Source organism: Coloeus monedula (assembly GCF_965178545.1).
Source record: "Coloeus monedula genome assembly, chromosome: 2".
NCBI lineage: Eukaryota > Metazoa > Chordata > Aves > Passeriformes > Corvidae > Coloeus > Coloeus monedula.
The window spans coordinates 1,171,019-1,195,978 of record NC_138782.1 but is presented as its reverse complement, the minus strand read 5'-3'; the positions used below and the strand labels follow the sequence as shown (position 1 = coordinate 1,195,978).

General features: G+C 48.1%; 1 protein-coding gene across 4 annotated transcripts in view; it reads left to right on the top strand.

The window, feature by feature from the left end:
• The window catches only part of RALGAPA2 (Ral GTPase activating protein catalytic subunit alpha 2), a 93,765-nt gene that overhangs the window by 9,134 nt on the left and 59,671 nt on the right, over nt 1-24,960 (top strand). For 3 of the 4 annotated variants that reach the window (XM_082303459.1, XM_082303457.1, XM_082303456.1), the window contains exons 4-24: nt 3,723-3,780; nt 5,017-5,060; nt 5,495-5,669; nt 6,069-6,184; nt 7,377-7,515; nt 7,947-8,146; nt 9,228-9,455; nt 9,708-9,881; nt 10,743-10,880; nt 11,471-11,619; nt 11,807-11,918; nt 12,604-12,841; nt 13,356-13,520; nt 14,699-14,839; nt 16,127-16,264; nt 16,798-16,880; nt 17,728-17,818; nt 17,961-18,140; nt 19,978-20,171; nt 20,631-20,729; nt 20,977-21,132. In XM_082303459.1, coding sequence (XP_082159585.1) covers nt 3,723-3,780; nt 5,017-5,060; nt 5,495-5,669; nt 6,069-6,184; nt 7,377-7,515; nt 7,947-8,146; nt 9,228-9,455; nt 9,708-9,881; nt 10,743-10,880; nt 11,471-11,619; nt 11,807-11,918; nt 12,604-12,841; nt 13,356-13,520; nt 14,699-14,839; nt 16,127-16,264; nt 16,798-16,880; nt 17,728-17,818; nt 17,961-18,140; nt 19,978-20,171; nt 20,631-20,729; nt 20,977-21,132 — 3,018 coding nt within the window. The remainder of the gene's footprint in view (nt 1-3,722; nt 3,781-5,016; nt 5,061-5,494; nt 5,670-6,068; nt 6,185-7,376; nt 7,516-7,946; nt 8,147-9,227; nt 9,456-9,707; nt 9,882-10,742; nt 10,881-11,470; nt 11,620-11,806; nt 11,919-12,603; nt 12,842-13,355; nt 13,521-14,698; nt 14,840-16,126; nt 16,265-16,797; nt 16,881-17,727; nt 17,819-17,960; nt 18,141-19,977; nt 20,172-20,630; nt 20,730-20,976; nt 21,133-24,960) is intronic. The other variant, XM_082303458.1, reaches the window with a different exon arrangement.

Sequence of the window (24,960 nt, the reverse complement as noted above, 5' to 3'; positions counted from 1 at the left end):
ACTGTAAATAATTTATTAATCCAATAAATGGAGTATCCCTTCATTGAGATTGAACTGCTGCAGGCGCACTGACTCTGCTGGCCGCTTGGCTCATCCGAGTCTGCGAATAGGAGCTGGAAAATTTCTGGATTGCTGCAGGTTTTGGTAGTTGAACACTCTGAAACCGCCAGCAGCACTTGAGCACAGAGGCCTGGGAGAGCTCTTCTGCCTTGACTTGGCTTACAGTAGATCCACCTGCCACTGTCTCCTAGGAATTCCCAATCCATTCCCCTGGAAGGGGCGTGACTCCAGGCTTGCCATTGCCACTGCCCCCGGTTGTGTCTCCAGGAGGGTTGGCTCAGCGGGGGCACCTTTGGTGTGGCTGTCGTTCACCGGAGACCGGGCTGGCACAGAATGGCAGCGGAGCTGGAAAACATCCCATGGGATCTCCTGTGAGTTTGGTCCCAACCTCCGCTTTCCCTGTGTCCTGCTGCAGGACAGCCAGCACGCAGCAATAGGCACAGAGCTGCCAGTCACAGCACGCTTCAAGGAGGGGGGCGAAAAGAAAAGGCTTCCTGAAAGAAATAGCAGTTTTGGTTAAGTCAGAGCGAGTCTGTCGAAATACAAACCTCGCTGGTTTTTGTTTTACTTCGATGAAAGACAGAGATACAGCTTTCAGAAAGCAGCATCCTGTGTAAACTAAGATTTAAACTTAACATTATTCCTAGTCATGCAGGAAGTCCAAACGAAAAAGAACTATGGATAATCAGTTAAAAGAACTGACAGATACCCTGATGTGTTGATCAGTAGTAATACCTAATTTCTATTTCAAGTGTGCTGTAATGGATTACCATATAGATGCAGCAAAGCACTGAGCATTAAATAGATCTATGTGTTTTCTCAAAAAGCAATATTATTTCGCACTGTGGGGTTTCCTAAAATATTTCTTATTAGTGTAGTGTGAAACTAGGAACAAGATGTCAATAGCCAGCTCGGATTCACAGCGGTGTGGCTGCCAGCCTGGGCTGGAGGGGAAGAGACTGTCATTTGTTTTGTAGCAATAGCGATGCACGTTCTTCAGTGCATCGGGGGTGGGCAGGCTGTACGGAACGTTGCCGGAAATGTGAAGTTGCGAGGGGAACAACTGGAGCTTGTTCGTGACTTGTGCGGCCTCGTGTCACGCTGCAACGCCGCCTCAGCGCGGGGCCAGAAAAATCCCCCTTGGGAGTCGTGCCAGTGGGGCTGGGGGTTAACTTGTCACCTTGAGAAATTTATATTTAGCCGTGTAGGCTTCGGACACGGGTGACTTGTCTTTGAGTGGCGGGAGCAGGCGTGGGCTCTGCGTTTACATTGCCCACGGAGGCTCTGCTGTGCAGTCTGCAGCACGGGAGGGGGACACGGGCTGCTTTTTTAGAAGGCCTGGTTGCTGTGGGGTAGGGACCGTGCAGGGGATTGGTCAGGTCTTCTCGTTTTTTCAGCATACACGTTATTTCTTGTTCTCCTGGCTTTGAGATGCTGTAAAGGAGAGCACAGGGGAAATGACTGAAGTGTCTGCATTTTTGCTGTGTGTAAAGATTTGGGGATGTGGGAGCTTTCCTCAGACAGGAACTTTGGTCCTCTTACTGATGGCTCAGCCCCTTGAATTGTTTTGATTCAGTCACCTGGCAAGGTGTTGGGTTCTGTTTTGTAAAGAGAAAAGAACAGTAAGCGTGTTGTTTTCTGCCCCAGCCCCCCAGTTCTGTGTGGTTTAGGGTTTAGGCTTGCCTTTCCTGCTTGTTGTTGACCTCTGCAGCAGCATTTGTTTTCCTGGTGTTCCCTGGATACAGCCTAAAGTTCACTAACGCTCGGTTGTTACCAAATTCTTCTTTAAGGGGGTCTTTATTTTGGGGCTTTGCACCTTCTACCAGTCCACGTGGCTCACACCTTGTCACAGCTCACTTTCTGGAAGGGAACTTCGTCTTCAAATTTAGGTGGAGCTGTGCAACAGACTAAAACAATGGGAACAAAATACACGGGTTTTGTCTGGTTTTCCACAATAAATGTGCCAGCGTGTGGAGTTTCATCCCTGCAGGGTGTTGTGTGACACCTGAATCCAGCCGGTTTTTGTTGCTGGTTTGCCGTAGGGTTTTGTTTCCTGGAGCTTGTCCTCGCACACCTCGGGCACAGGGCTTGTGGTGAGCCTGGGCACAGACCCAGCTCCCACACGGAGTTCCTGGGTTAGGTTAGAAGTGCTCCTGGGTTAGCTTAGAGCTCCTTGGTGCCCTGTGCCAAGTTAAGTAATGATTAATGTCAGAAATAGTCTGGAGGAGTGGTGGGCTGCCAGTGTTCTAATGTTCAGGTGGATAATGGTAGCTCTTTGTCCATGGACCCTGCAATCTGATTGGCAGAAACCTGGTGCTTAACTAACAGGTAAAGCCCTGCTGTGGGTCATGGCCTCACTTCTAGCCAGTCAGATCCCTCATCCCAAGCATTCTTCCTGCCCACGGACCGGGAGCTCGACCTCTGGACCCTCTGTTCCTGGGGTCCTGCTGTCGCAGTGAGCTGGGGGAGTGACGCTGAAAAAAATAGGAGGAACATGGAAAAGGGGCATGCCTGCTTTACGTTTTTATTCTGGTTAGCCTTTTAGAAATGCTAAATACTGTGTGGGGAGCACTTGCTATGGTGAAGGTGCGCAGGAGGACCAGCCTGTCTGTGACCTGAGGTCCAGCTCCCTCTGTCCATGAACTTGTCATGACTTCCATCTTCTGCCATGGAGAAAGGAATGTTCCGTTTCCAAAAAGACAATTTTGAGTGTTGTATATAATCTCTGAAGCCCTTTATTGTCGGAAACAAGAGGTCTGTCCTGCTCCACGTGCCGAGCACATGCTCTGGCAGCAGTGCTGGCTCGTGTCGCCTGGCTCCCAGGGGTGGCCCACAGTGCCAGTTGCTTTCTGGGCTGTGATGCTGTTTGTTTTGTGTGCAGAACACCCCCAAACTGTTGCTTAAGTGACTTATCATTCATTTGCATCCTGCATGTGTTGTTGCTGAGAACTTAACAGCGCTTTGCTGCGCAGGAATTTGTGCCAGTGATTTTGTTTGATAGTTGCAAGGAGGAGCTCTGACCATCAGTCATTTATGGCACTGTTTAATTTCACTTGATTTCCAAAAGTAAATGTTTAAAACTGGTTTCCTGTTTAAATATGTCTTCCTAATTCCTTATTTCAATGCCTGCAAAGCCCGGGGATTATTGGCTGAGTGCTTTATGAACTGCCTGTGCTGGGGATTCAGTTAGTCTGGCTGCGCGTAATTTGGCGCGGGCGCAGCGAGCCGCTGCAAGCACAGGTAGAGGAGCTCTGAGGAGCAGGAGCTGCCCCGCTGTTCCCTCTGCCTCAGCCGGGGAGCAGAGCCTGGCAGCCGGGGGAAACACTGACCTGAGCCGCAGCAGGAGTCGTGACGGGCGCTGCAGAGAGTGCCAGCCCCAGGCAGCTGCTCGGACATGTGTGAGCCCTTCCCCAGCAGGCAGGGGGAAAGGAAAGGGCTTCAAATCTGCCTCGTGGTGTGCGTTCAGGAGCGCTCCGAGCGTCCTTCTCCGCAGCCAGAGGAAAGTAGTGGACACCAGTCCTTGCCAGGATAGGTATTTGCTTTTCTTTTTTGTCCCCTGTGCACGTGTTCCCCTTTCATTTGTGTCCTGTGTATTCGTTTCTCTGCATCCTCCGATGAGCCGGTTTCATGACGGAAAATTTGACTGGTTTTGTTTCCTGCAGAAAATATTGCAGCTACTACCCGAGAGGATTTTTTATCGATGGCATTTTCGCAGCATAGGTAAGAAGAAACGGTTTAATACAAAAAAATATAAATTCTCTAGTAGCTTTTTTGGGATCGGTTGTTCTCTTAATGGGCGATCTGCCTTTGAGAGTGGAATTATGAATACGTGGTATTTGTGCCAGCGTAGCCCCAGCTGTCTTTCCCAGATTCTCATGAAATGGAGGATTTTCCCAGTGTCCCGTTAGAATATGGCCTTGGCCATGACAGACACAAGGTAGCCATGGGTGGCCTCCTCAGACCAAGACTGACTGTTCTTTCCCCAAGCTCCGATGGTATTGGAGCTTCTGGAAGGAGGGAAGGAATAGGAGAGGAGTCTGGCAGAGAGCCGTCTTGGATGGCCAGAACACCTTGAAATCCAATGGAGTGGTTTAGCTCCATAATTTCCTCAGAATCAGATGTCTTGGATTCATCACTGCTTTTAAAATTCTGCTTCCAAATGCCACCAATGTGGTACCAATGGGTTTTTATGCTGCTTATTAAAATTTTGGGGGGGGTTCTCTTCCTTTCAAGTAGGACTTTTTTGTTGTGGTTGGGGTTGGTTTGCAGCACTGTCTGACCGGCTGCCATGTTTGTCATCAGAACAAGGAATTGCTGTTGCAGAAGAACAATGAGCGGAAGCTAAAGGTCAAGGGAAGGGCTGTTGTCACATTTCCACTCAGCACTGACATAAATAAGGAGGCATCTGCCTGGCCACTTCACAACAGTTCAGCTGAACTAGTCCAGGCCAAATTGGTTCCAGTTAGTTGCTTTGTAGCTGACATATTCTTTATGCTGCTATTGAGTGGTCATTGTGGTGGGATAATTTTTTATCTGTGTCCAAAAAAAGACGTACAGAATTCGGCGGAGCATTTATTTACAGCTCTGCCTTGTGATTTCCTTTTGCTTAATGTTCATAGGTGTTCATACGTGTTTCCTATGTGCGTTAGTAATTCCCATTCAATCCTGTGAAATGGTGAGATCTTGAGGAGGAATGTACATAATTCGCAGATCTTGCTACTAACGAAAATAATTTGAGGCGTGGTCCTCTGACGAAACCCACAGTACCCCACTGGAAAGATGCATCATGGCTAATCTTGGGCAGTGGTGATCGTAACTAGATTCAGTTGGGGCTTTCCCCCCATAGCTGTGTTAAACCCCAGAGTAAATGGCATTAGAGTAGCCTTTCATGGAATGTTTTTGAAAACATTGTTGTGGGAAGTGTCTGAGAGTGTCTACTTAATTTTCCTGATCCAGGGTCGATTCTGAAGAAGCTTCTGCACACTGGAAATTCTCTCAAGGTATTGCATCGGTGTTTTCATATTCCGTTTCACTTTATGAAGTATATTACTTTGCACCTTTCCAGTGTCCGTGTTTTCCAGATTGTTAGACTTTGTAATTTTTTCTTACTCACCTTCCAACCAGAAGTTTTATTAATGCCATCCTCGATTATTTGGGTATTTGTTTTCAGTCATTTTTCTGCTCTAGTGACCTTTGAAAAGTTACCTGGGGAAGGTATAAGTAGATAATGCTTAATATCTAGTTTTTTCAGCTCTCTCTGGCATTAAAACTAGGATTATATTAATAATGTGAGTACCCTTGGTATGATGGCAAGACTTTCCAGCACCTAGCTGGGATGAAAGCACTCGCCCTGCCTGCTCTGAACTATTTGTCCGCGTTACGGCACTTACAGAGCTGTTTTGCTGCCTTTTCCCCCAAATCCACGCCCTTGCAGCTCAGATGCGAAGGCATCCGCCTGTTCCTGCTGTGGCTCCAAGCCCTGCAGACCAACTGCGCCGAGGAGCAGATCCTGATGTTCGCCTGCCTGGTGCCCGGCTTTCCCCCGCTGCCGTCGTCGCGCGGGCCCTGCACCCTGGAGAGCCTGGTCAGCCCTCCGGCCGCGCCCGACGGTGAGCGGCTCCCGGGGCTCTCCGGGGGGGAGGTGGCTGTCCTGGCATCCCGAGCCGTCCGCGGCGTGTCCGGCTCCGGAGCCGCCCGATGCTGTCCCTCTGAGCGGCCGGGGTTCGCTGTTTGGCGCTCGGGTGGTTTTGATTCGGATGCAGCAGTAGGAGCATTTTGCTGCCAGCTAAGCAGGGGTGGAGGTTTCCGCCTCGTTGGTTCCCCTGCTGGTGCCAGCCCTTCCAAGCCCCCAGGGATCTGGTGCCGTCCTCCATGGGATGTGCTAGGATTTTGGGCATCCGAGCAGCTTGGTAGTGCACTAATGGGTGTTTCCAAATCAGTCTTTTATAGAAAATATCTTCTTATCTCACTGCTTTCATGTGTGCTACGATTAAAATATTTGATTTTAGCCAAGATTTTTCCAGAAGAAATAACGCCGCTTTTGCCAGCTGTCTCTGGAGAGAAAATTGCTGAAGACCAAACCTGCTATTTTCTTCAGCTCCTGTTAAAATACATGGTAATTCAGGTGAGGAGGACGTGTGTTTGTAACTGCTCGTATTTGGGGCGGGAAATTAAGCCTACACTTAGTCTGTGTGGAGCTGGGCTTACCCTTCCCCAGCACTTCTTTTACTCTTGTTTTTAAATAGAAAATCATCCCAAAGGTTATTTCCTCATGCCATTTTTGGTGAAAATAAGAAGTTTGTCCCGCTTTTGTGATAAGAATTAATGAACGTTATCCAAACTTGCAGAGTGACTGAATATTTTATGTACTCGTGATTGCATTTAGAAAATTGGTGTGGGGTGAAGCTTCAATTTGTTCTCTTTGGGCACACACCTAGATGAAAAGAAATGTAAAGGACCACTGGAGGAGGAGATAGAGAGATGGCTTCTGAGATGCTTTTAAAAGGATGCAAGTAACATGTACATAAAATTTAATTAGAAGTAGATCAGATGAATCTGTGCAGGAAATAAATTAAGATAATGTATATATTTAAAAAGGACAAATTAAGCAACATTTGAAATAAAGTGGAAGCTGTGCAGACAATGAACATTAAAGAGCTTGGTATTAAAAAAAGATAAATCATAATTAAATGCTTTGAGATACACTTTTCAGTATGAAAAGGCAAGACCAAAATAGTGTTTGGAAGGGGTTTTGTCATCTTGAATAAACGCTTTATTTTTAAAAGTGGCTGTATGAAATTATCAGCTTCCTCCACAGCACCCTTTGTTTTACATATCAGAGTCTCCCAACGCTTCAGTTAAAAATAGGATTTCACTCTTCTTTTTATACTCTTTTTTCGTGTTCGGGATCTAAACAGACCTGCTTGCACTGTAAATCCCATTGCACAGTGGTTCCAGTGTTTGTTTGTTTGTGTTTAGTGTGATGAGGAAGATATTTATGATAAAAGTATAGCTCAGAGTAACTTTGTCAAAACGTAGGAAGCCAATTTACCGAAAGCAGAGTATGACAGTTCCTGTCCTTCCCCGATTGGAGGAGCGCAAACCTGCCGGTTTCCACTGAGCTCGCTGTCTTTGGGGCGCTGCTTTATTCCTTACGTTCTTACTGCCGTTTGCAAAGGTGGTTTTTGTTGCTGTGCTGGTTTTCCACCTCTTGCTGAAGTGAGGTTTCTCGGTTTTTGTGTTCAGGGTGAAACAATTGTCAGTGTAACACGTTAACTTGAAGCTTTTTGTTTGTTTCTCTTAAACTCCTGACAAAGGCTGCAAGCTTGGAGTGGAAGAACAAGGAGAACCAAGACACTGGGTTTAAGTTCCTCTTTACCTTGTTCAGAAAATACTACCTTCCTCACTTGTTCCCATCTTTTACAAAGCTAACCAACCTCTACAAACCTGTGCTTGGTAAGTGGTGGGTCTTGCCTTTGAAGTAGAGAAAGCCAGAGCCCGCTCTTGGCAGCATCTCTGTTGCCTGCTGGTGTGCTGCTGCAGGTCTGTGGGATGGGGGATTTTTTCCTCCCCAGTTCCATGTAAAATTACCTTACGCTGTAGCAGGAGTGGTTCTCTGCTTCAGCTTTTGCCCTTCCTTTTGCAGCCCTTCTCTTTTGCTGTCCTTTGTTTTGAGCGATACAAGTGATAGCCTCAGGGAAGGTCTGTGCTGTTATGCTCTCCTGAGGAGAGATAAAGTTAGGATAGAATACCAGCGTTAATACAGTAAAAGCAGTCAGTCACTGCATCTGTTACTTCTTGGGTGATGTGCTTGGTGCATTTAGCCCGAGTTGGGAAGCAGTTGCTAAGATTCCACTTTGTTTCTCCCTTCCTTTTTGTCCCACCAGACATCCCCGATATCAGGCCGAGGCCGGTGTACATCACTGCAACACGGAACAACGAAAGTGTCTACTGCACAAAAATCCCCTACATGGCAGCTCGAGTTGTTTTTATCAAGTGGCTCGTTACCTTCTTCCTCGAGAAGAAGTATTTAACTGCTGTTCAGAATACAAAAAACGGAGAAGAAGTGCTGCCTAAAATTATTCAGGTGGGCTTTAAAGTTTACCTCTCTTCTTGCATACGTGCTGACCTTGCAAGTGATCTCACTGTGCTGACAGCTGAAGCATAAGGAAATGCTACCCCATAGTGAATAAATGACATAGCTGCTTATTTGCTTTTCTTTTTCATTGAAGGAGGAGGAAATCTCCAAGGAAAACATTTCAGTAATTCACTGGAAGTTTTTTTTCCGCCCCCCCCTCATAACTTGTTGCATTACCAGCTTCAGCAGTATTATATTTAGACTCTTGGGATTTACTCTGTGAGCTGTCATACTTGGTGGTTCCATGGACCATTTCCCAGCAACATCAAAGGCTGCTTTGTTTTCCTCTCGGTTGCAGCAGCTGTTTACAATGAGATATTAGAGGAATATTTTGTTTATAAGCTCCTGGTTGAGACTTCTCTAGAATTAGGTGCGTCACAATGATTTTTATAAATTGATGCTTTTGAGACACTCTTCAGCTTCCCGTTAAGAATTTAGAGTCAATGTCAGCTTACATTCGGTCTTGAACCATAGGTGAGTGTCAGCTGTGGGCTCAGCTCAGCAGAGAAGCAGCACAGTTTGAGAGCTTGCAGAATACATGCAGTGCCAGAGCAAAACCTGGCAAAAAGTTGTCAGGCACAATAATGTTCTACGATCCATCTTTTCCCCAAAAAATTTGTCTCCACTGTGTCTGTGCCTTCCTCCACACTCTTAGTGTGGAGTGAACAATCCTGGCAGTTGTGTGCCGTAAGGAAGCATAGAGTAAAGGCAGATTCCTTCTTGGGTCGAGCAGTAGGCTGCAATTTGCTGTGCCTGGCTGCTGGGGCTGCACTGCTGTGCCAGGCGCGGTACCCCGCGCGGCGTGTCGGAGCCCCCGAGGCGTGGTGGGTGCTGCTGCAGCGAGTCACGGGCTGCGTTGCGGGCTCTGTGTGCCGCGTTGCGGGCTCTGTGTGCCGCGTTGCGGGCTCTGTGTGCCGCGTTGCGGGCTCTGTGTGCCGCGTTGCGGGCTCTGTGTGCCGCGTTGCGGGCTCTGTGTGCCGCGTTGCGGGCTCTGTGTGCTGCGTTACGGGGTCTGTGCTGTGCCGTGCAGACGGTCGGCGTGAGCCAGGAGAAGAGCACCGAGCTGGAGGGCGGCGCGGCGCCCGCGGGCGAGCAGGACCGGAGCCACTCCAACAGCAGCACCCTGTCCGACAGGCGCCTCAGCAACTCCAGCCTCTGCAGCATCGAGGAGCAGCACCGCAGCGTCTTCGAGATGGTGCAGAGGATCCTCCTCTCTACGCGGGGATACGTCAACTTCGTCAACGAGGTGTTCCGGCAGGTCCGTGCCCGGGGCTGCTTGCCGCCAGGGTTTTTATTTCTGAAGGGGATGGGTGGTTGTGAGAGACACTGTGGGGGTCTGGTAACCGGGCCAGCTTTTAGCTTGGGCTCCTTCCTGGAGTTTAGCGATCAGATAATGGAATTGTTGTGGAACTGAAGCTTTCCGCTTCAGGTGGCGATGTGGGTGGTGGGTGTGTGTGTATGCACCGCGTGTCCTAGGTAGAGTGAAATCTCTGAAAACTTTCCATTTTAGGCTTTTTTGTTGCCGCCTTCTGATATATCTGCAACACGGAAGGTGGTTAAGGTGTATCAGAAGTGGATACTGCAGGAGAAACCCGTGTTCATGGAGGAGCCAGACAAAAAGGAGGACAGCCAGGACGCTGTTGCTCCCTTGGAAGACTCCTCAGTGCAAACAGACGGTAAACATGTATGGTATCCCTGTTCCTTACTTTGCTCTGTCCACTGCAATATGGGGCTTTCCACCTCACTGTGTAGAGGAGTAACAATTAAAAAGTGTGTGGGCAATAAAGGTTAAGAAATGGTTTTATTTAAGGGCTCACAACTGAAATAGTTATTGAGCGTCCGGCAGCACTTAAACGGGGAAGGTTTGCAGCTGGTTTGGGGAACATCAGTTGTGGTTATTCCCTGCCTGCGTAAATACGACAGCAGGAGCTTCAGGGAAGAAACTCTGACAGGTTCTGCGGTGCTGAAATTGACTGTCTGCTGGCCTAAGGCACGGAGAACTGTTTCATTTTGGTGGTGCTTAAAAATTTGACAGTATGTATTAATTCGTGCATACTGGATGAAACATTTGGAACTGGACACTTTCCTTAGTCTAGGAAATGAAGGCGTAGATACACCGCGCATCATCTTTTAATACCCTGTTTTGAACCGTCAGCAAGGGTTCTTTGACCCTCTTGATGCTGTTTAAAGGGAAGTTTTCTAGCACTGAGGAAGATGTTTGATTTGTAAAACAGTGAGAATTGCAAGGTTTTTTACTTTATTTCCTAGAGAATTTATAGTTTTGCCAGACTTAAATTCAAGTGTTACTACAAGCAGTTACTGCAAAAAGTGGCATAAGACATTTTAAGTCACGTACTTCCTAAAACTTCAGTGGGCCTTTAAATTCCACGTTTGGAAATTAAGAAGCAATAGACAGGAATTCCCTTCGGGAGTGAACGTATGCGGCGATAATTCCCTCATTTTTGCTGCTGGCCTCAGGGATGGTTTTGTCTCAGTCTGGGCGCGTTCCTTTCTGCCCTGTCACTAACCGGGCTGTGTTTGGCAGCTTTCCTCGGAGGCCTCCGGGCACAAGCGCTCCTCCAGCTGGGGCAGGACCTACTCCTTCACCAGCGCCGTCAGCAGGGGCTGCGTGCTGGAAGACGAGGACAGGGATGTGAAAGCTGGTGCCCAGGCTGCGCTGCAGGTGTGCTGGGGGGGAGCGAGGGGGACACGCTGTGACCTACCTGGTCATGGAACTTACGCTGCAAATTCTGTTACAATCTCCCAGGTGGAGGAAAAGAACCACCAGGGCTTGATTGGTTTTGTAAGGCGCAACTTGGACTTCGTGTATCACTCTAAAACATGCGTGTTAAACCACGTGACCACATCTTAAAGCCAGATATCCGTATTTTAACGTGGGAAGGTTAATTTCTTTTCCTACTGCAGGTACTAGGAATTAATCAGAAACCATGCATTTAGTTTTGCCAAGCTTCATTTATTGAAAATACTGGTGGCTGTTTAAGTATATGATGGCAGGAAATGAGTGGCTGTAGGAATGTCCTGTTTCCTGCCCAAGCAGAAGAGACACCCGCAGACCCCGTACTGAGCCGTGGTGGGTCTGCGATGCCACCTGGCTGCTTGCTGGAATAACACAGGAAAATCAAGTGATGGGTAAAACGCGACACTTGCCCTAAGGACAGGGAAAGGTTTAACTACAGGAGCACAATGGTTTTGTTGTGAGCCTGTTTTCGTTCCTAACACTGTGCAAATGGACTGTCAATGCCTCTGTCGAAGGTATTCCTGACAAACTCGGCGAATGTTTTCCTGCTGGAGCCGTGCACTGAGGTCCCTGTGCTGCTGAAGGAGCAAGTGGATGCTTGCAAAGCTGTTCTCGGCATCTTCAGGCGCATGATAATGGAGCTGTCAATGAACAGAAGGACGTGGTAAGATTAGTAGGGCGTGGTAAGATTAGTAGGGCGTCATTTAAGAGAAAAAGTTTTTGCAGTCCGCAGCCACCTAAGGTGTTTTGCACGTGATCTGTAAAGTCTGAGGTCTGACCTCGTTCTCAATAAATAAGGCTTGCTAGAGGACAATGAGCGGACTAACAGAACACGTTTTGTTTTGGATCAGGGAACAGATGCTGCAGGTACTCCTCAGAATAACAGAAGCTGTGATGCAGAAGCCAAAAGAGAACCAGCCAAAGGACACATTTGCTCAGAGCATGGCGGGGCTGCTGTTCCGAGTGAGTGAGTGGGGCTGCTTGGTCTGTTCTGGCACAAGTGCCCGCAGTTTCAGTCGAGTACTGTGAAACCTGCTTGTGTTACTGTGGAGGAGGGGTTTTTCCTGTTTTGCTAGTAATTGTTTTGTAAACTGTTCCTAGCGGAGGGGGAGCTGGGTTTGCCCCGCTCTTCAGGGCTCCGTTACAAAGCCTGGTAGCACAGGCAGGCACGGCCTCTGTGGGATATTTTCAATGAGTGTCTCTAAAGTGTAAGATTCAAGTAACTGTTTTCCTAAAAGTCCAGGTGGCAAATCAGAACTGAGTCACGCTGAGGGAGAGAGACATTTATGCTTCCTGCTGTACTTCCAGCCTGGACAGCGTAACTGGGCGTGTAGCACTGCCCCGGAGCTCGGTCCCTGCTGCTGTTCTGTGGGTGTGGGACAGCTCTTCATTCATTCCGCTGTTGCTGTACAGCCTGTTAACATTTAGACAGCCTGAAATATTTCTATTTCCTTCAGTAACTTTGGCCACTTCTATTCCTGAGAGTGTTTTTTGAGGGAAAATAGCGCTGCATATCAGCCGTGCCTCACCAAGAGCCCGTGCTGATGTGCGGGTCGGAGCCGGCTCCATCGGTGCGTGGGCTGGGCTTGGCATGCTGAACTCATCTTGTCAGACCTGCCCGAGCTGCCACTGGTGTCTCTTCTCTCAGACCCTCATTGTGGCTTGGATCAGAGCAAACCTGAGCGTGTACATCTCTCGGGAGCTGTGGGATGAGCTGCTCAGTGTCCTGTCCGCCCTGACGGACTGGGAGGAGCTCATCAATGAGTGGGCCAACATCATGGACTCCCTGACAGCAGTCCTGGCCAGGACCGTGTACGGCGTGGAGATGACAAACCTGCCCCTGGACAAGCTCAGTGAGCAGAAGGAAAAAAAGCAGAGAGGCAAAGGTTAGTCTTTGTGCTTCAGTGCTTTTTGTATCGAGGCAGTTAAATATCCAAGCTTAAGCTTAAAAATTAATGTAACATTAAACACTGCTTAATCTGCTCTTAGAACCTGTTTAATCAAATGTGAAGCACTTTGGGTTTGTGTATTGTCATCCTTCACTGGGGAGGAGAGGTGGGTTGGGGTCAGGTTGTTTGGCAGGCTGGGGTCAGCACCTACAGTCAGTGCTTTCTGGGAAGCAGAAGTGAGATGTGGTTCCTGTGCTGTAGGCTGACACAGGCAACTCTGAAAATTCCTTTGCATGTGTTTTTGGTAAGGTTTCTAATTTACAGTATTTTAGTTGCACTTACATTGAAATCGATGTGTGTGGTGAAGCACCAGTTGGTTTTCATTAATAGTAGAGGTTAATCTGTGTGGTTTAAAGTATTAATATTTGTCATGTCCGAGTCCATTCGTATTTCAGCAAAAATACGTGCCAAAGCGTCCAGTGCTGGAAAATTTTGTGTTCTTCATCTCCAGGTGGTGTTCTGGAGCCTCAGAAGACAGCTGTAGTAGGAAGATCTTTTTCATTAAGCTGGAAAAGTCATCCTGAAGTTGTGGAGCCGATGAGATTCAGAAGTGCCACAACCTCTGGGGCCCCAGGAGTGGAGAAAGCAAGAAATATCGTCCGTCAGAGAGCCACAGGTTAGACCACAGCTAAGTGCTCTGGTACCCAAACACGCAGTCACACGCGGGCTTTAAATCTGCCTTTGAGGGGTGGCTGCTGCCAAAAGCAACTTAATTATTAGCTGCCCCATCAGAGAGGTTGCATATCCGTGTTTGGAATGTCTTGGCCGGTGTGAATCACAGAGTCAAGGTCCTTTGGGAAAGTCTGTACGTAAGCTTTTAGCTACAGGACACCGAATTGCGAGTTAAACCTGTGCGCATTAGGGGCTTTTCTAGAGAAGTACGTTGCTATTTTTATGGGTTCCTAAGAAAGCATCTGCTGCTGGCAGGCACATAACAGATACTGATACAACTGTTTCCTGGGAGCACAGGGTAAACCAGGCGTTTAGTAAATAATTTTATCCTTTCATAGTCGCTTTGTTTGCTCTCTTTTTCTTGGCATGATGAGATTTTTCTCTCACGTTTGCTTCTGGAGAGAGGAACGCAGGAGAAGGGAGGCTGGGGTGAGGAATGCTGAGGGGCAATGACAGAGAGCCCAGACATGGAACAGATCCTGGTTTGTTCAAGCATTTCAGCAGTCTGAACCTGGCCTCTCTCTGTGCCATGGCAGCGTGTTTCCACGTGCCAATTCACTGGGGCAGACTCCCCTGGAAATCCCCTCCTTCGAGCAGGAGCCTCTGGGCTGCACAGCTCCCTGCCTGGTTCCTCACCAGGAGAGCTGGAAGGAGGGAGGACACTTGGTGTGGTTTGTGGCTGCAGGCTCCGTAGCCGAGCCCCCAGCCTGTGTCACAGAGCACTTTGGCAGTGGAGTCAGTTCAATCCGAGCTTCGTTTCTGAATCCAGCAAGTCCCTGTTTTTGCTCCAGTGGAGGGTTCTCTCAACTGCTGCAAAACATTTTCCTCCTTGACACCCTGCCAGAGCAGTAGGGAGAACCTGGAAGTGTTGATCCAGGGCTTTTCTTGTTTCTGTGTGTTCAGATTAAAGCCACTTCCACGCTTGCTGTGGATCAGAAATCCCTGATTATCTCCCTTTCAGTGTGAACACCATATTAACTTGTGTCTTGGGGAGAAACTCCTGGGCTTACTGTTGTAAAGCTTTATCCCAGAACACTGGGTTTTGTTGTGTTGTGACACTCAGAGCTGCAGTATTTCATTATGTTGCCTGACGTAATCATTGCTCTATTTTTTTCCTGGAAGCTAAGCGAAGCCAGTCTATCAGCAACTGTGTCCATCTGTATGAGGCTTTGCCAGCTACTAAAAGTGTACCTCTTCTGCTTCACACTGTGAGCTCTCTCTTCCCTGGTATCTCTTACACCTCTTGCTCTCACAGACTGTCAGGTACTGTACTTTAAAGTCCTCTTTTATATCGATGTCCTTTGTATTTTTGAACTCTCTGTCCGTTCCCTTTCTGTCTGGTTGGTTCTTCTCGGAACATTTGCGGTGCTGCAAGCAAAGCAACTTTTGTTCATGTTGGTGTTGAAGGTTGCCATCAATTACAGTTAGATCTGTATTGCCTAGTAACTAAGGTAAAAATTCCTGAGTTTCGCTTCTGGGAGCGATCTGTGGCTCCCGAGTCCTACCCAGAGTCGTTACCTGCAGCAGCAAGAGAAGGAGAGTTTTGCGTGTGGCGCTTTATGGCCCTTGAGGGGCTCCTGCTCTGTGGAACACCTTGGGCGCGTTTTCATCTCGAGTTGTCTTAGGGGGAACGCTGAACTTGTTCCAGGTGGTGAATTGCATTGAATGTTCTGTTTTATTGCTTTCTGTGAGACACTTGAAGTCAGCTGAAGTCAGTCAATACCAGAAACGTTGGTTTTTTGCACGCATGCCTCCCGAGATGACTTTCTGAAATACCTGCGGTGTTTATCGAGCAGCAAAGCAACATTAAAACTTGCACTCTGCTGGATGGAAACACTGGGGTGTTACTAGTTTTTTGTGGGTTTTTTCCAAAATGCTAAGAGAAATGCATTTCTACGAGCACCGTGTTGCTCCCTAATCTCAAGAGTTCCTGTTGCTCCTTCCCTAGCATATCGGTTTACTTCCTCTTTGAAATTTTCATGCCCCTCTCCCCTCCTTTTGTTTCTCATTTGCAGTTACAGCCAAACCAAAAGCTGTCTGGTTGGGTTTGTCCTCACAAGCTGAAGCCAAGTTACATGTAGTTCCAAGCTTTCTTTTTTCCTCTGAGTTTGTGTCTTTCTTTACTCCTCTCTTCCCCTCTTTCTGGCGGCGCTCAGGGAGCGCAGCCACCTTCTCCCCACACTGCATTTAAGGGAGTTTTGCTGCCTCTGCTCTGTTCATTCTGTTTCCAGAACAAACAGGAACCGGCTGGGGTCTCCAGCACTGAAAACCCAGCTTTGTTCATCGGCCCTCCTCCCTCCTTCCTGTCAACCCCCAAAGCCACTTCTGTCCTTTTCTAGACCTTTTACACTGCTCCTGTGTCTCTCTCTAAACTTTACGTTTTTTCTAAGGGTATTTTTGTAGAACTTAAATTAGAACTTGAAAGTTTTACCTTGGGAATTTTAAATATTGGCAAGGGTCACTTTTCCATAGAGCTTTCTTAGGCAAGGATTTCACACGTGTGTATATATGAGCTCCTGCAAATATTTGATGTTGTCATTAAATCAACAGAAGTCGAAGAATCTCAACAGCTGGAAAGTTCAGAAGGAACAGAAGCTGCAGGCTCATTTGCAGACCAAGAGCAGCAGCTAACTCGGAGTAGCAGCGCTTCGGATATTGCAGATCAGATTCCATCTGATTTTTTTCAAGGTAATTTTAATAAAATACGGCAATACTGTGTTTCTGAAGCAGAAGTGTTGGGACTCATTCAGCCTCACAAATGCTGCTCTTACTTACTTTGGTTTCCAGCTCACCTCTGAGATGTTTTTTGTCTCGCTTTCTTAGCCACTACATAGTCGGTAAGTTGCTGGACCCTTGCAAGTTGTTGTTTTTAAGAAATGTAGAGACCACGAGTGCAGGATGTGACCTTTTGTAAAGCAGGGAGGCCAAAAATGGAACCTGGAATGTGTGTGCATTTTGTATGGAACTCCTTGACTTTTTTTCCCCCTCACTTGCATTTAAATTTTGTGCATTCCAGCTGCGGTTGGAGTTGGGTTCCTTTCCTGTAAGTATATTACGCTTCTGAAGGGTTTTTCAAAACATCTTGTGTCCCATTTGAGTGTTGTATTGCCCTTAACTATAAACACAAGACGCGTAAACATCACTGAAATTTACATGAGACCTGCTGTGTGTTTGGGTCCCACAAGTGTTTATACTTCTTGTTTCCTTTCTGAAACTTCTAGGTAAAAAGGCTGGAAATTCGGCTTCAGACTCCAGATCGGTTCAGGAAAATAAGGGATATGCAAAGGAGCATGAAGCTGAGCAAGTAAGACAAACCTGAAAGTCATTACTGATAAGATTCTAGCAGTGTTTTCTTTCTGGTCAGGTGCCTTTTAGCATTTAGAAACTCCGGGAAGTGAACGTGTGAAAAGTGATTAATCCCATTTCTAGCATGGAATCTGGGACTGAGCTGGAGCTGGTTATTATCGTCCTGCTGGGTGTGATCAGTCTGTGTGTCTCCTGATCTCGTCAGCTGCCTCTGCAGGTGTATCTGTGTTCTAGTCCTACACAAGACTTCGGTCCTTTTTTAAAATATTAAACATCAACAGGAAGTCCGTAACTTTTAGAAGATAAATAATTCATGGCTATTACAGAGCTACAGTACACTGGAATAAATGTTTGATGTAGTAAAAAGTACTGATGAAAATGCTTCTCTTCAGCACAGTTCCTATCACCAGCCGTGCATGGCAGATGTTAGTGTGAGTTGACATTAGCACAGGCAAACTTCATACATTTTTAATGGCAGCTTTTGAGTGAACGGTTGGAACAACAAATGACTCAGCCTGATCATCTTTGCAAAATATGAAGGGCTGAAAGATTTTTTTTTTATACCTTAACAGATGATTTCAGCTGTGTTTGAAAAGCACAGGTAAAAAAATCCTGCTTGTTTGCGTGAGAAGCGAGGTTGTGGAAAGGAGGGTAAAGACTGAGATGGGAAAGCCTGATGTTTTCCTGAAGACATTGCCGAGCACTTGGGCAGTCTGAATATTCCTGAGAATGTCTTGACCGGGTTGTAGCTAATTTCTCATGACTGCGTGGGCGTGAAATTTGCGGGCTGGAATGTGGCACAGTTCTAGAAGCTGTATATGCTGAGGTGAATTTTTTCTCTGCAGGTGCTGGTGTGGAGGAGCAGCAGTACAGCGGAGTTAGATCTGAAAGCAGACTTGCAGCAACCACACGGGTATTACGGAGAGAGAGAGAAAAGTGAGTGTTTCCCTCAAGTGCGGCGGCCGAAATCAGTGTTGTGATTTTGTTGCAGACGGCCGAGCCGCATTTCCGGGGCGCTCTGCTGCTGCAGCCCTCGGGCGCAGGCCTGAGCCCGGGGCTGTGCTCTTTGTGGCCGCAGGTGAGAGCGTGAGCAGCGACACGTCCCTGGGCTGCGGGGCCGACGTGGACATCGCGCTCGTGGCCTGGCAGGCGGCCGAGGATGACCCCGAGGCCGGGGTGGCCGCGGGAATGTGCGCGGACCCTGCGGCGCCGCGCTGGCTCCAGCTCAGCCCCTCGCAGGAGCCGGCCAACCTCACAGGTACTGCGGGCCCCGGACCGGGTATGAGCTCGCCCTTGTGTACCCCAAAGAGGAGCTTGGGCTCTTCACTTGGCTTATACGGCACCAAGTGCCCTTCATCGTGCTTATTCAGAATTGTTTTGCCCACCCAGAGTTGAAGGAATTCGTATCGTCAATTTATTTGCCAATAAATGATGATTCAGAAAGCCACCACCCAGCTGAAGATAACTGGGCTTCTTATGGTGCCAGAGCACCGCTGCCCAGCTGGGCTGCAGTAGCTGGTCACTCACGGGCCTGCCCCGCTGTTCAAGTACAATACACTAATTTTCATGTCAAGTGAATGGGTTTTATTTCACAGCAGAATGGTCTGAGGAAGTGTCTTACTGTATTTTTTGACTGATAGGGAATAAGTGATTTCATTCTTTGCCATTTGTAAAGGTACCTTTCATCTAGTGATGTGAGTCAGATGTTAAGTCAGGAACCTAATGCAGCAACGTGGGAATATCTTACAGGCTGGTTTCCTAATGGATGCACAGTTGCAAGGGTATTTTTTTTATATCCACTTTTCCTTTGAAATGTCTGTGCTTTAGCAAACCAGCACAGCCAGTCCAGCAGCTCAGAGTGCTGCTGTAAGAAAGGTACTGCCCGTGGTAAGGATGATCGTGTATGATAAATGCATTGTTTATGGCTGTGGCGCAAGAATTGCTCCTTTTGAGGGTGTGAAGAGAAAGGATCACGTGTAGTAACCCAGAGGGTAATGTGGAGGGAAAGGAGAAGTGGGGTAGCAGATGTGTCACTGCCCAGCAGAGCCAAAGCGCCCCTCTCTGCATTCCTGCTTCTCACCCAAGGCACGGCTTGGCTTTGCTGGGGAAGCCTGATGGGGTAAGGCAGAACAATGCTGACACCACCACTGAGCAGCAGAGATGCCATTTCCCTGAGCACAGATCTGTAGAAGATCATTCTAATGTTCTTAAGAAATAACATCTGGTTTAGCACCTTGGGACTTTATAATGCTACTACACAAAAAGTGGAAGAAAATTCCCTAAGTTGTTTTTTAGATATATTCAAACGTAAGAGCCTCTGAAATGCCTTTTATTTCACTAACCTTCCTCGAGTCCTCTGAGGACATGAGTTATTTCCTTCTGCCTGTGCAGAGGTTTCCTGCAATGTCCCTCCACACCCCTTGGCTGCTGCAGGTGCACCCAGAGCACAGGTGTGCTCCCACCTGCGGACAGGAGAGCTGCTACCAGCTCTGGTCACTAAAATGTGCACTTCAGTGCGGGATTGGGTTTGTACTGCTTAAGAGCATGGATTCCATTACCCTGACAGTCTCCTCCAAGCCCCACTCTCTGTGCGCTCTGCTCTCGCAGGAGCTGCTCTGTGTGAGTGGTGATGCCTGAGCACATTCCTCAGGACTCTTCAGCCATGGCTTTTTATTCTTCTGCCCAGTTGCGTTGCCAGGTCTTGCTACGCTGTGTGGTCTTAAAAAAAAAAGAACTGACTTCTATAAATACAGAAACATTACCTGTCAGAGCCAGTTATTGACTGAATGCATCCCTCAGGTGCATGCATGTTGCATTTGACTGCATTTGCCTGCCTGTTGAAAAGCCCCCTGGGGGTGGGGACGGTGTGGTGTGGCAGTGCTGTGGCACTGTCACCTGCGAGCCCCTTTGCCTACGTTTGCTGCCGTGTTTTTCTTTGACTCACGAGAAGCTTCAGCAATGAAAGAGAGATTTTGGGGAGAGAAACCTTTTGAGATGGAAGATGGTTAGAAGGAGTAATGGCCAGATTTTGTTGACCAAATTCATACTTACTCTGCGTTTCTGACTTGTGGAAATGGAACACTTTAAATTGACAGACAGTAGCGAGTTCCTGGCTGACGACTGCAGTATAATTGCTGGTGGAAGCCTTATTGGTTGGCATCCTGATTCTGCTGCTGTGTTGTGGAGGAGGATCCTGGGAATTCTTGGAGATGTGAACAACATACAGTCACCTAAAATCCATGCAAAAGTTTTCGGCTACCTTTACGAGCTGTGGTATAAACTTGCAAAGGTATGTGGTACTTAGAGCTAACGACAGCGGTGCGTTTCTTTTGCTGTGGTTCAGCGTTGGCACCTGCAGCGTGAGCATGGCATGGGGAGGGTTCTGTCGTAAAGGAAGCTTTATCTTACTTGGTTTCCTGTAGCTAGCTCCAATAGGGAGTCCTGTCCAATGACGGGAGAATTTAAATGGGGTGAGGAAACAGCAGCAAAGAAGAAAGAAGTACAGGCATTGGTATTTGTGTAAAGGCCCATGGTGTGACTCAAACTGGTGGTGTTTGCTTTGGCCAGGGAGCAGCAGCATAGAACAAGCTTTCCCCGGTGGCTTTGGCTGAAGTGGGAACTCTGTATAGCACCGGGTGTAGTGCCTGCATGTAAATGAAGTAAAATTAAAACATAATCATGTGAAAAAAAAGAGCATTAAAACAGTGAGACACTGGTTTTATTAACGCTCTGCTTCAAAAACCGTTAGATCCGGGACAACCTGGCTATCAGCGTGGACAATCAGTCGACTCCCTCTCCTCCTGTCCTCATCCCTCCTCTCAGGATATTTGCTTCATGGCTCTTCAAGGTCAGTGCTGAAATTCTCACACGTGCGTATTTTCCTCCATGTCAGAGCTGAGTTGGTCTGTATTTAGTTGCCTTATTTTTGCCTTTTACCATCGCTGCTGGCTAAGACAGCAAGCGCCCTCTGAAGGCTCTTTGGAGCTGGGTATAACTGTATGTGTGCTTTTTTGTGGGAGAGCTGCTGGCGAGGCAGCTTTGCCTTGGCTGGCTGGTGGGGAAAGCAAGGAGTGATGCGGGTGTTGTTGTTGCAGGCAGCCACGCTGCCCAGCGAGTACAAGGAGGGGAAGCTGCAGGCGTTCCGGCTGCTCTGTGCCATGATGAGCCGGCGCCAGGACCTGCTGCCCAACTCCGACTTCCTGGTGCACTTCTACTTCGTGCTGCGCCTGGGCCTGACCAGCGAGGACCAGGTAGGAGCCTTGCTTCGTGTGCCACCGCTCCCTGCGTGCCCTCCTGAGTGCCCTGTGCCGTGGCAAACAGGATGTGCTGCCAAAACCCACTGCTGCTGCTGGGGATGGAAGCTGCTCCGGGTCTCCTGTCCTGGGGTGGCCTCGGGGATAAAGTGTTCCGTGCGAGGCGAGGAAAAGACTTACTCGAGCTGTCAGACGATGGTTGTCTCGCAGAAACAGCTCAGTGCTCGTAGAAACTCTTAGGAAATATTCTTTAGACAGAATAAAGATTATCTAAGAACGCCTCCAGGTTTTTATAGCTGCAGGAGTGAGAGCAAGGGCTGGAGCTCTGCTGGGGGTGGCAGCAGAAAGGGCACAGAATTTCCCCTCAGGAAATTCTGGGAGTTACTGCTGGTGCCTTTAGGAACCCAGCCAGGTTTGATCATTTCTGAGATGGAAGAGGGAAGGAAGGAAGGAATCGCTACCGGACTCTTGCCCTTCAGTTTCCCTCCTGAAAAGTTAGAGTGGTTGGAAAATACTCCTTTTAAACAGATAAGAATAAAAAGGCAGGAGTTTTCTCCTGGAAAATCCTGGAAGTCCTGCTGCAGCTGCCCATCACTCCAGGGCTTCCCCGGGTGTTTTGCAGCCCCACACTGCGTGTCCCTCCATGATTTCCTTGGATATTTTGCAGACTGCTGCTGCTCTTTGTTCTTCCTCCCCGCTCTGGTGGCTGCATTTGCCTCTTGGTGGCACACTTGACCACAGGTTTGCTGTTGTGCATGCGTGTCCTTCCCACTGTGCTTTCCTCAGCTGTGGAACTGCTGGGTGAGGTGATAACTGGCACTGCCTTGGAGCAAGGTGTTGATAGGAAGCAGGATCCTTATACCTGCTCCTCTATTTCCAGGGTGATTGGCTCCAAGGTGCTTGCTGGGCGCTCAGATAGCGGGAGCCTCTTTATCAGAGAGGGTGTGGAATCAGAGAGGGCCCAGGATTGCTGCAACAGGGATCCTGGCATGCCCTCCAGGGTTTCAGTTAGTGCAAACCAAAATAAACTTGGGGGTGGACTTTTTAGCACACATTCGGTTTGTCTGCTAAGCACAGGCATAAATTTCTCCCTTTTTAGGAATGTTCACAGAAGGAAGGGAGTAGGAGGTGCCTCATGGAGGAATTTTCCTTCTGGATGGATCACTAGTGCAACTTTGGCGTTTACGTAGGAAAGCCACAGAAAGACAGCCCAGCTCCAGTAAATCACCTTGGCTGCTTCAGAAGAGCTTTTTAGGTGGTTATGTAATTTAAAAGTGTCACAGTCAGAAACCTCTTTGACCTGAACAGTTTTCAATATTTTGGTTTGCATGACAAGTGTTTTTTGGAACTGTAGTTCTCTTTTCACTCCTCACTTCGGGATGTGAGGATCTCCTAATTGCTGCTGTGTTGTGTCGCTTTTGGTGTTGATAGAAAAACAAAATAATCCAATTTTGAGTATGTTATAAATGAGTACAGTGTTACTCCCAGCAAGTGCAGCCCAGCTTTGGTCTCAGGGGGTGCATAAAAGAGCAGTGTGAGGGTGTATTTTATAGGAGGCTCCCGTGGCGCTCCGAGCCCAGGATGTAGCAATTAGCTCGGCAGAGGAGACGGTGGGGTAATGAGCTGCAGCTAATTTGTCCATGTGGAAGTGTCTTAACAACAAACATCCCTGGAGAAGCAAACAATTCTGTGCGAGGATTGCATCACCTTTCCAGGTGGGAGCAGCCCTGGCACAAATGGCTGCTGTGTGGAGCGAGCCGTGGTCAGGGAGCGCCGGGAGGGGCCCGGGGCCAAGGGACCATCTGTGGGGTGCCTCCCTCCTGGCCGGCTCCAGCCAGTGGCATTGCTCTGCTGCTGAGGGGGCCTGGGGTTTTTTCCTGGTTTTTCATGAATGAAGTTCGTCAAGGCTCACAGCCTTCCCTCCCTGGCCTCCAGCATGAAGGAAGGAGAAGTGGCATGTTCACTGCCACACTAGGGGTTAGTGAAGGTGGTTTACCCATGCTTAGGCAATGGAAAGATCAGGAAATGTTGCTGGGGTGCGGTTTGTAGGGATGCTGTGGGGTGGCCTGCTGCAGTTTGGGGAGAGGCATAGCTGCCTTCTGCTGCCAGCTGAGCCTGATGGCTGGAAAACTCCTATTCCAGCAATTGCAACTAGGTGTGTCTTTTGATTCAGATAATAACTACAGCTTTTTTGGTTAACCCAAAACCTAATGCTGCAATGCACAGCTTTTGCAAATACCTGAACCAGGAAAAGAAATGTATTCTGTTATTGCTGGTTTAGTACTGCTGCTGGCTGTTTACCATAGCAGTACCTTTTGCTTCATTCACATGGAAAAGTCTCCTTGCTCCATAGCTTCCTCCTATTTGCTGAAGACCAGAAGTACCAAAATACAATCACAAACAGCTTCTCAGAAGATCAGCTGTTGAGAAAATTGTGGTTCTTCATCTCTGGTCTTTCTGGTACTTAAATAATCCTTTGAGATTGCTGGTGGTTTTCTCCTAAGAATCCTGTGGATTTTTGTGACACAAAAATTTCCTATTTCTGTCTAAATTTCCACTTGTAGTTTGAGAGGAGAAGGCCGTGCAGGTGAGGTGCTTAGCCTTGTAGGGGCACTGTAAAAAGAGGCAGGTTTTCAATCCTTTTTCAAGTTCCAACCCTTGGCTGTTCAGTGTAATTTTTTAGCCAGTCTCGCCCTCCTACCAGGGTGAGCAACACTGAGGTGTTGCCTGCAAAGTGACCGAGGGGCTCAGTTGTATTCCTGACTTTGGGAGTGAGTATAAGAAATAAAATTAGTAAAAGTATGGTGGTACTTACTTGGCAGAGTACCCCCTGGGACAGGATGCTTACATTTTTTAGAGAACATAGTCAAAGGTGGGGACTTCTGAGGCTCTCTGTGGGAAGGACGATGGACAGCCAAGGAAGGAGACGCTGCTGGCAGCTTTTTCAGTTCAGTGATATGAACAGCAGAACAAGCTTTAAATATGGAATGAGAGGAAAATCGCCCCAGTCCAGCCAAGCTGGCAGATGTCCTGGGTGATTAAATGTCAGCACACGCAGCAGGCCTGCCCGTGGAGCGCAGCCTGGCTGCAGCCCCGGCCCTTAGCAGCTTTGTTTCAGCTCGATTCCTTTGAGCAGTGCAAGGATGCCGTGGACGAGCAGCTCTGTCGGTAGCGGTGGCGAGGAGCCGGTGCCCGTTGTCCGTGGCCTCTGTGTTTGTTCTGAGTGCGCTGTCGGTGATTACGGAAAGGAAGCTGCGGCAGCTCTGCCGTGAGCTTCCGTAGAAACGCTGCCTCGAGCTCTCTGCGTGGGAAATGGCTCATTTGTAATAGGAAGCGGTTTGCAGTAGAGCTGCTACCGGAGGAGTCATTAATTACCTGTTCGTATTAACGTTGGTCTGACATTAAAAAAGCTCCAACATTTGTGGGCTTTCGTATCTTTGTGTCCAGTTGCTGTTACTCAGCAGCCAGGAGCAGTGCACAGCAGCAGTAGCCTTGTGAAGGTGCAGTAAATGAGTAGCTTTGCTTTTTGTCCCCTGTGGAACGGGTGCTTCTTGCTTGGATTTCTGCCTGATGGCGCTGCACACGAGGACCCTTGGTTGTACAGAAAGCATAGTGCCGTTTAGATTCTTTCCCAGACTGCCATTTAAAAGGAAATAACCTTAATGTAGCCTATTAAGGCTTAGATTCCCCTGTTTCAGCTTCTCGAGGCTTCTTTCCAATGGCCACCATGATTTTCTCCCTCTTTTAATCCACCCCCTATCTCATTCTCTGTGGAAAATTTGCCTGTGCGCTCCCATTATGTGCTTTGAGTGCTTTGAAAAAGTG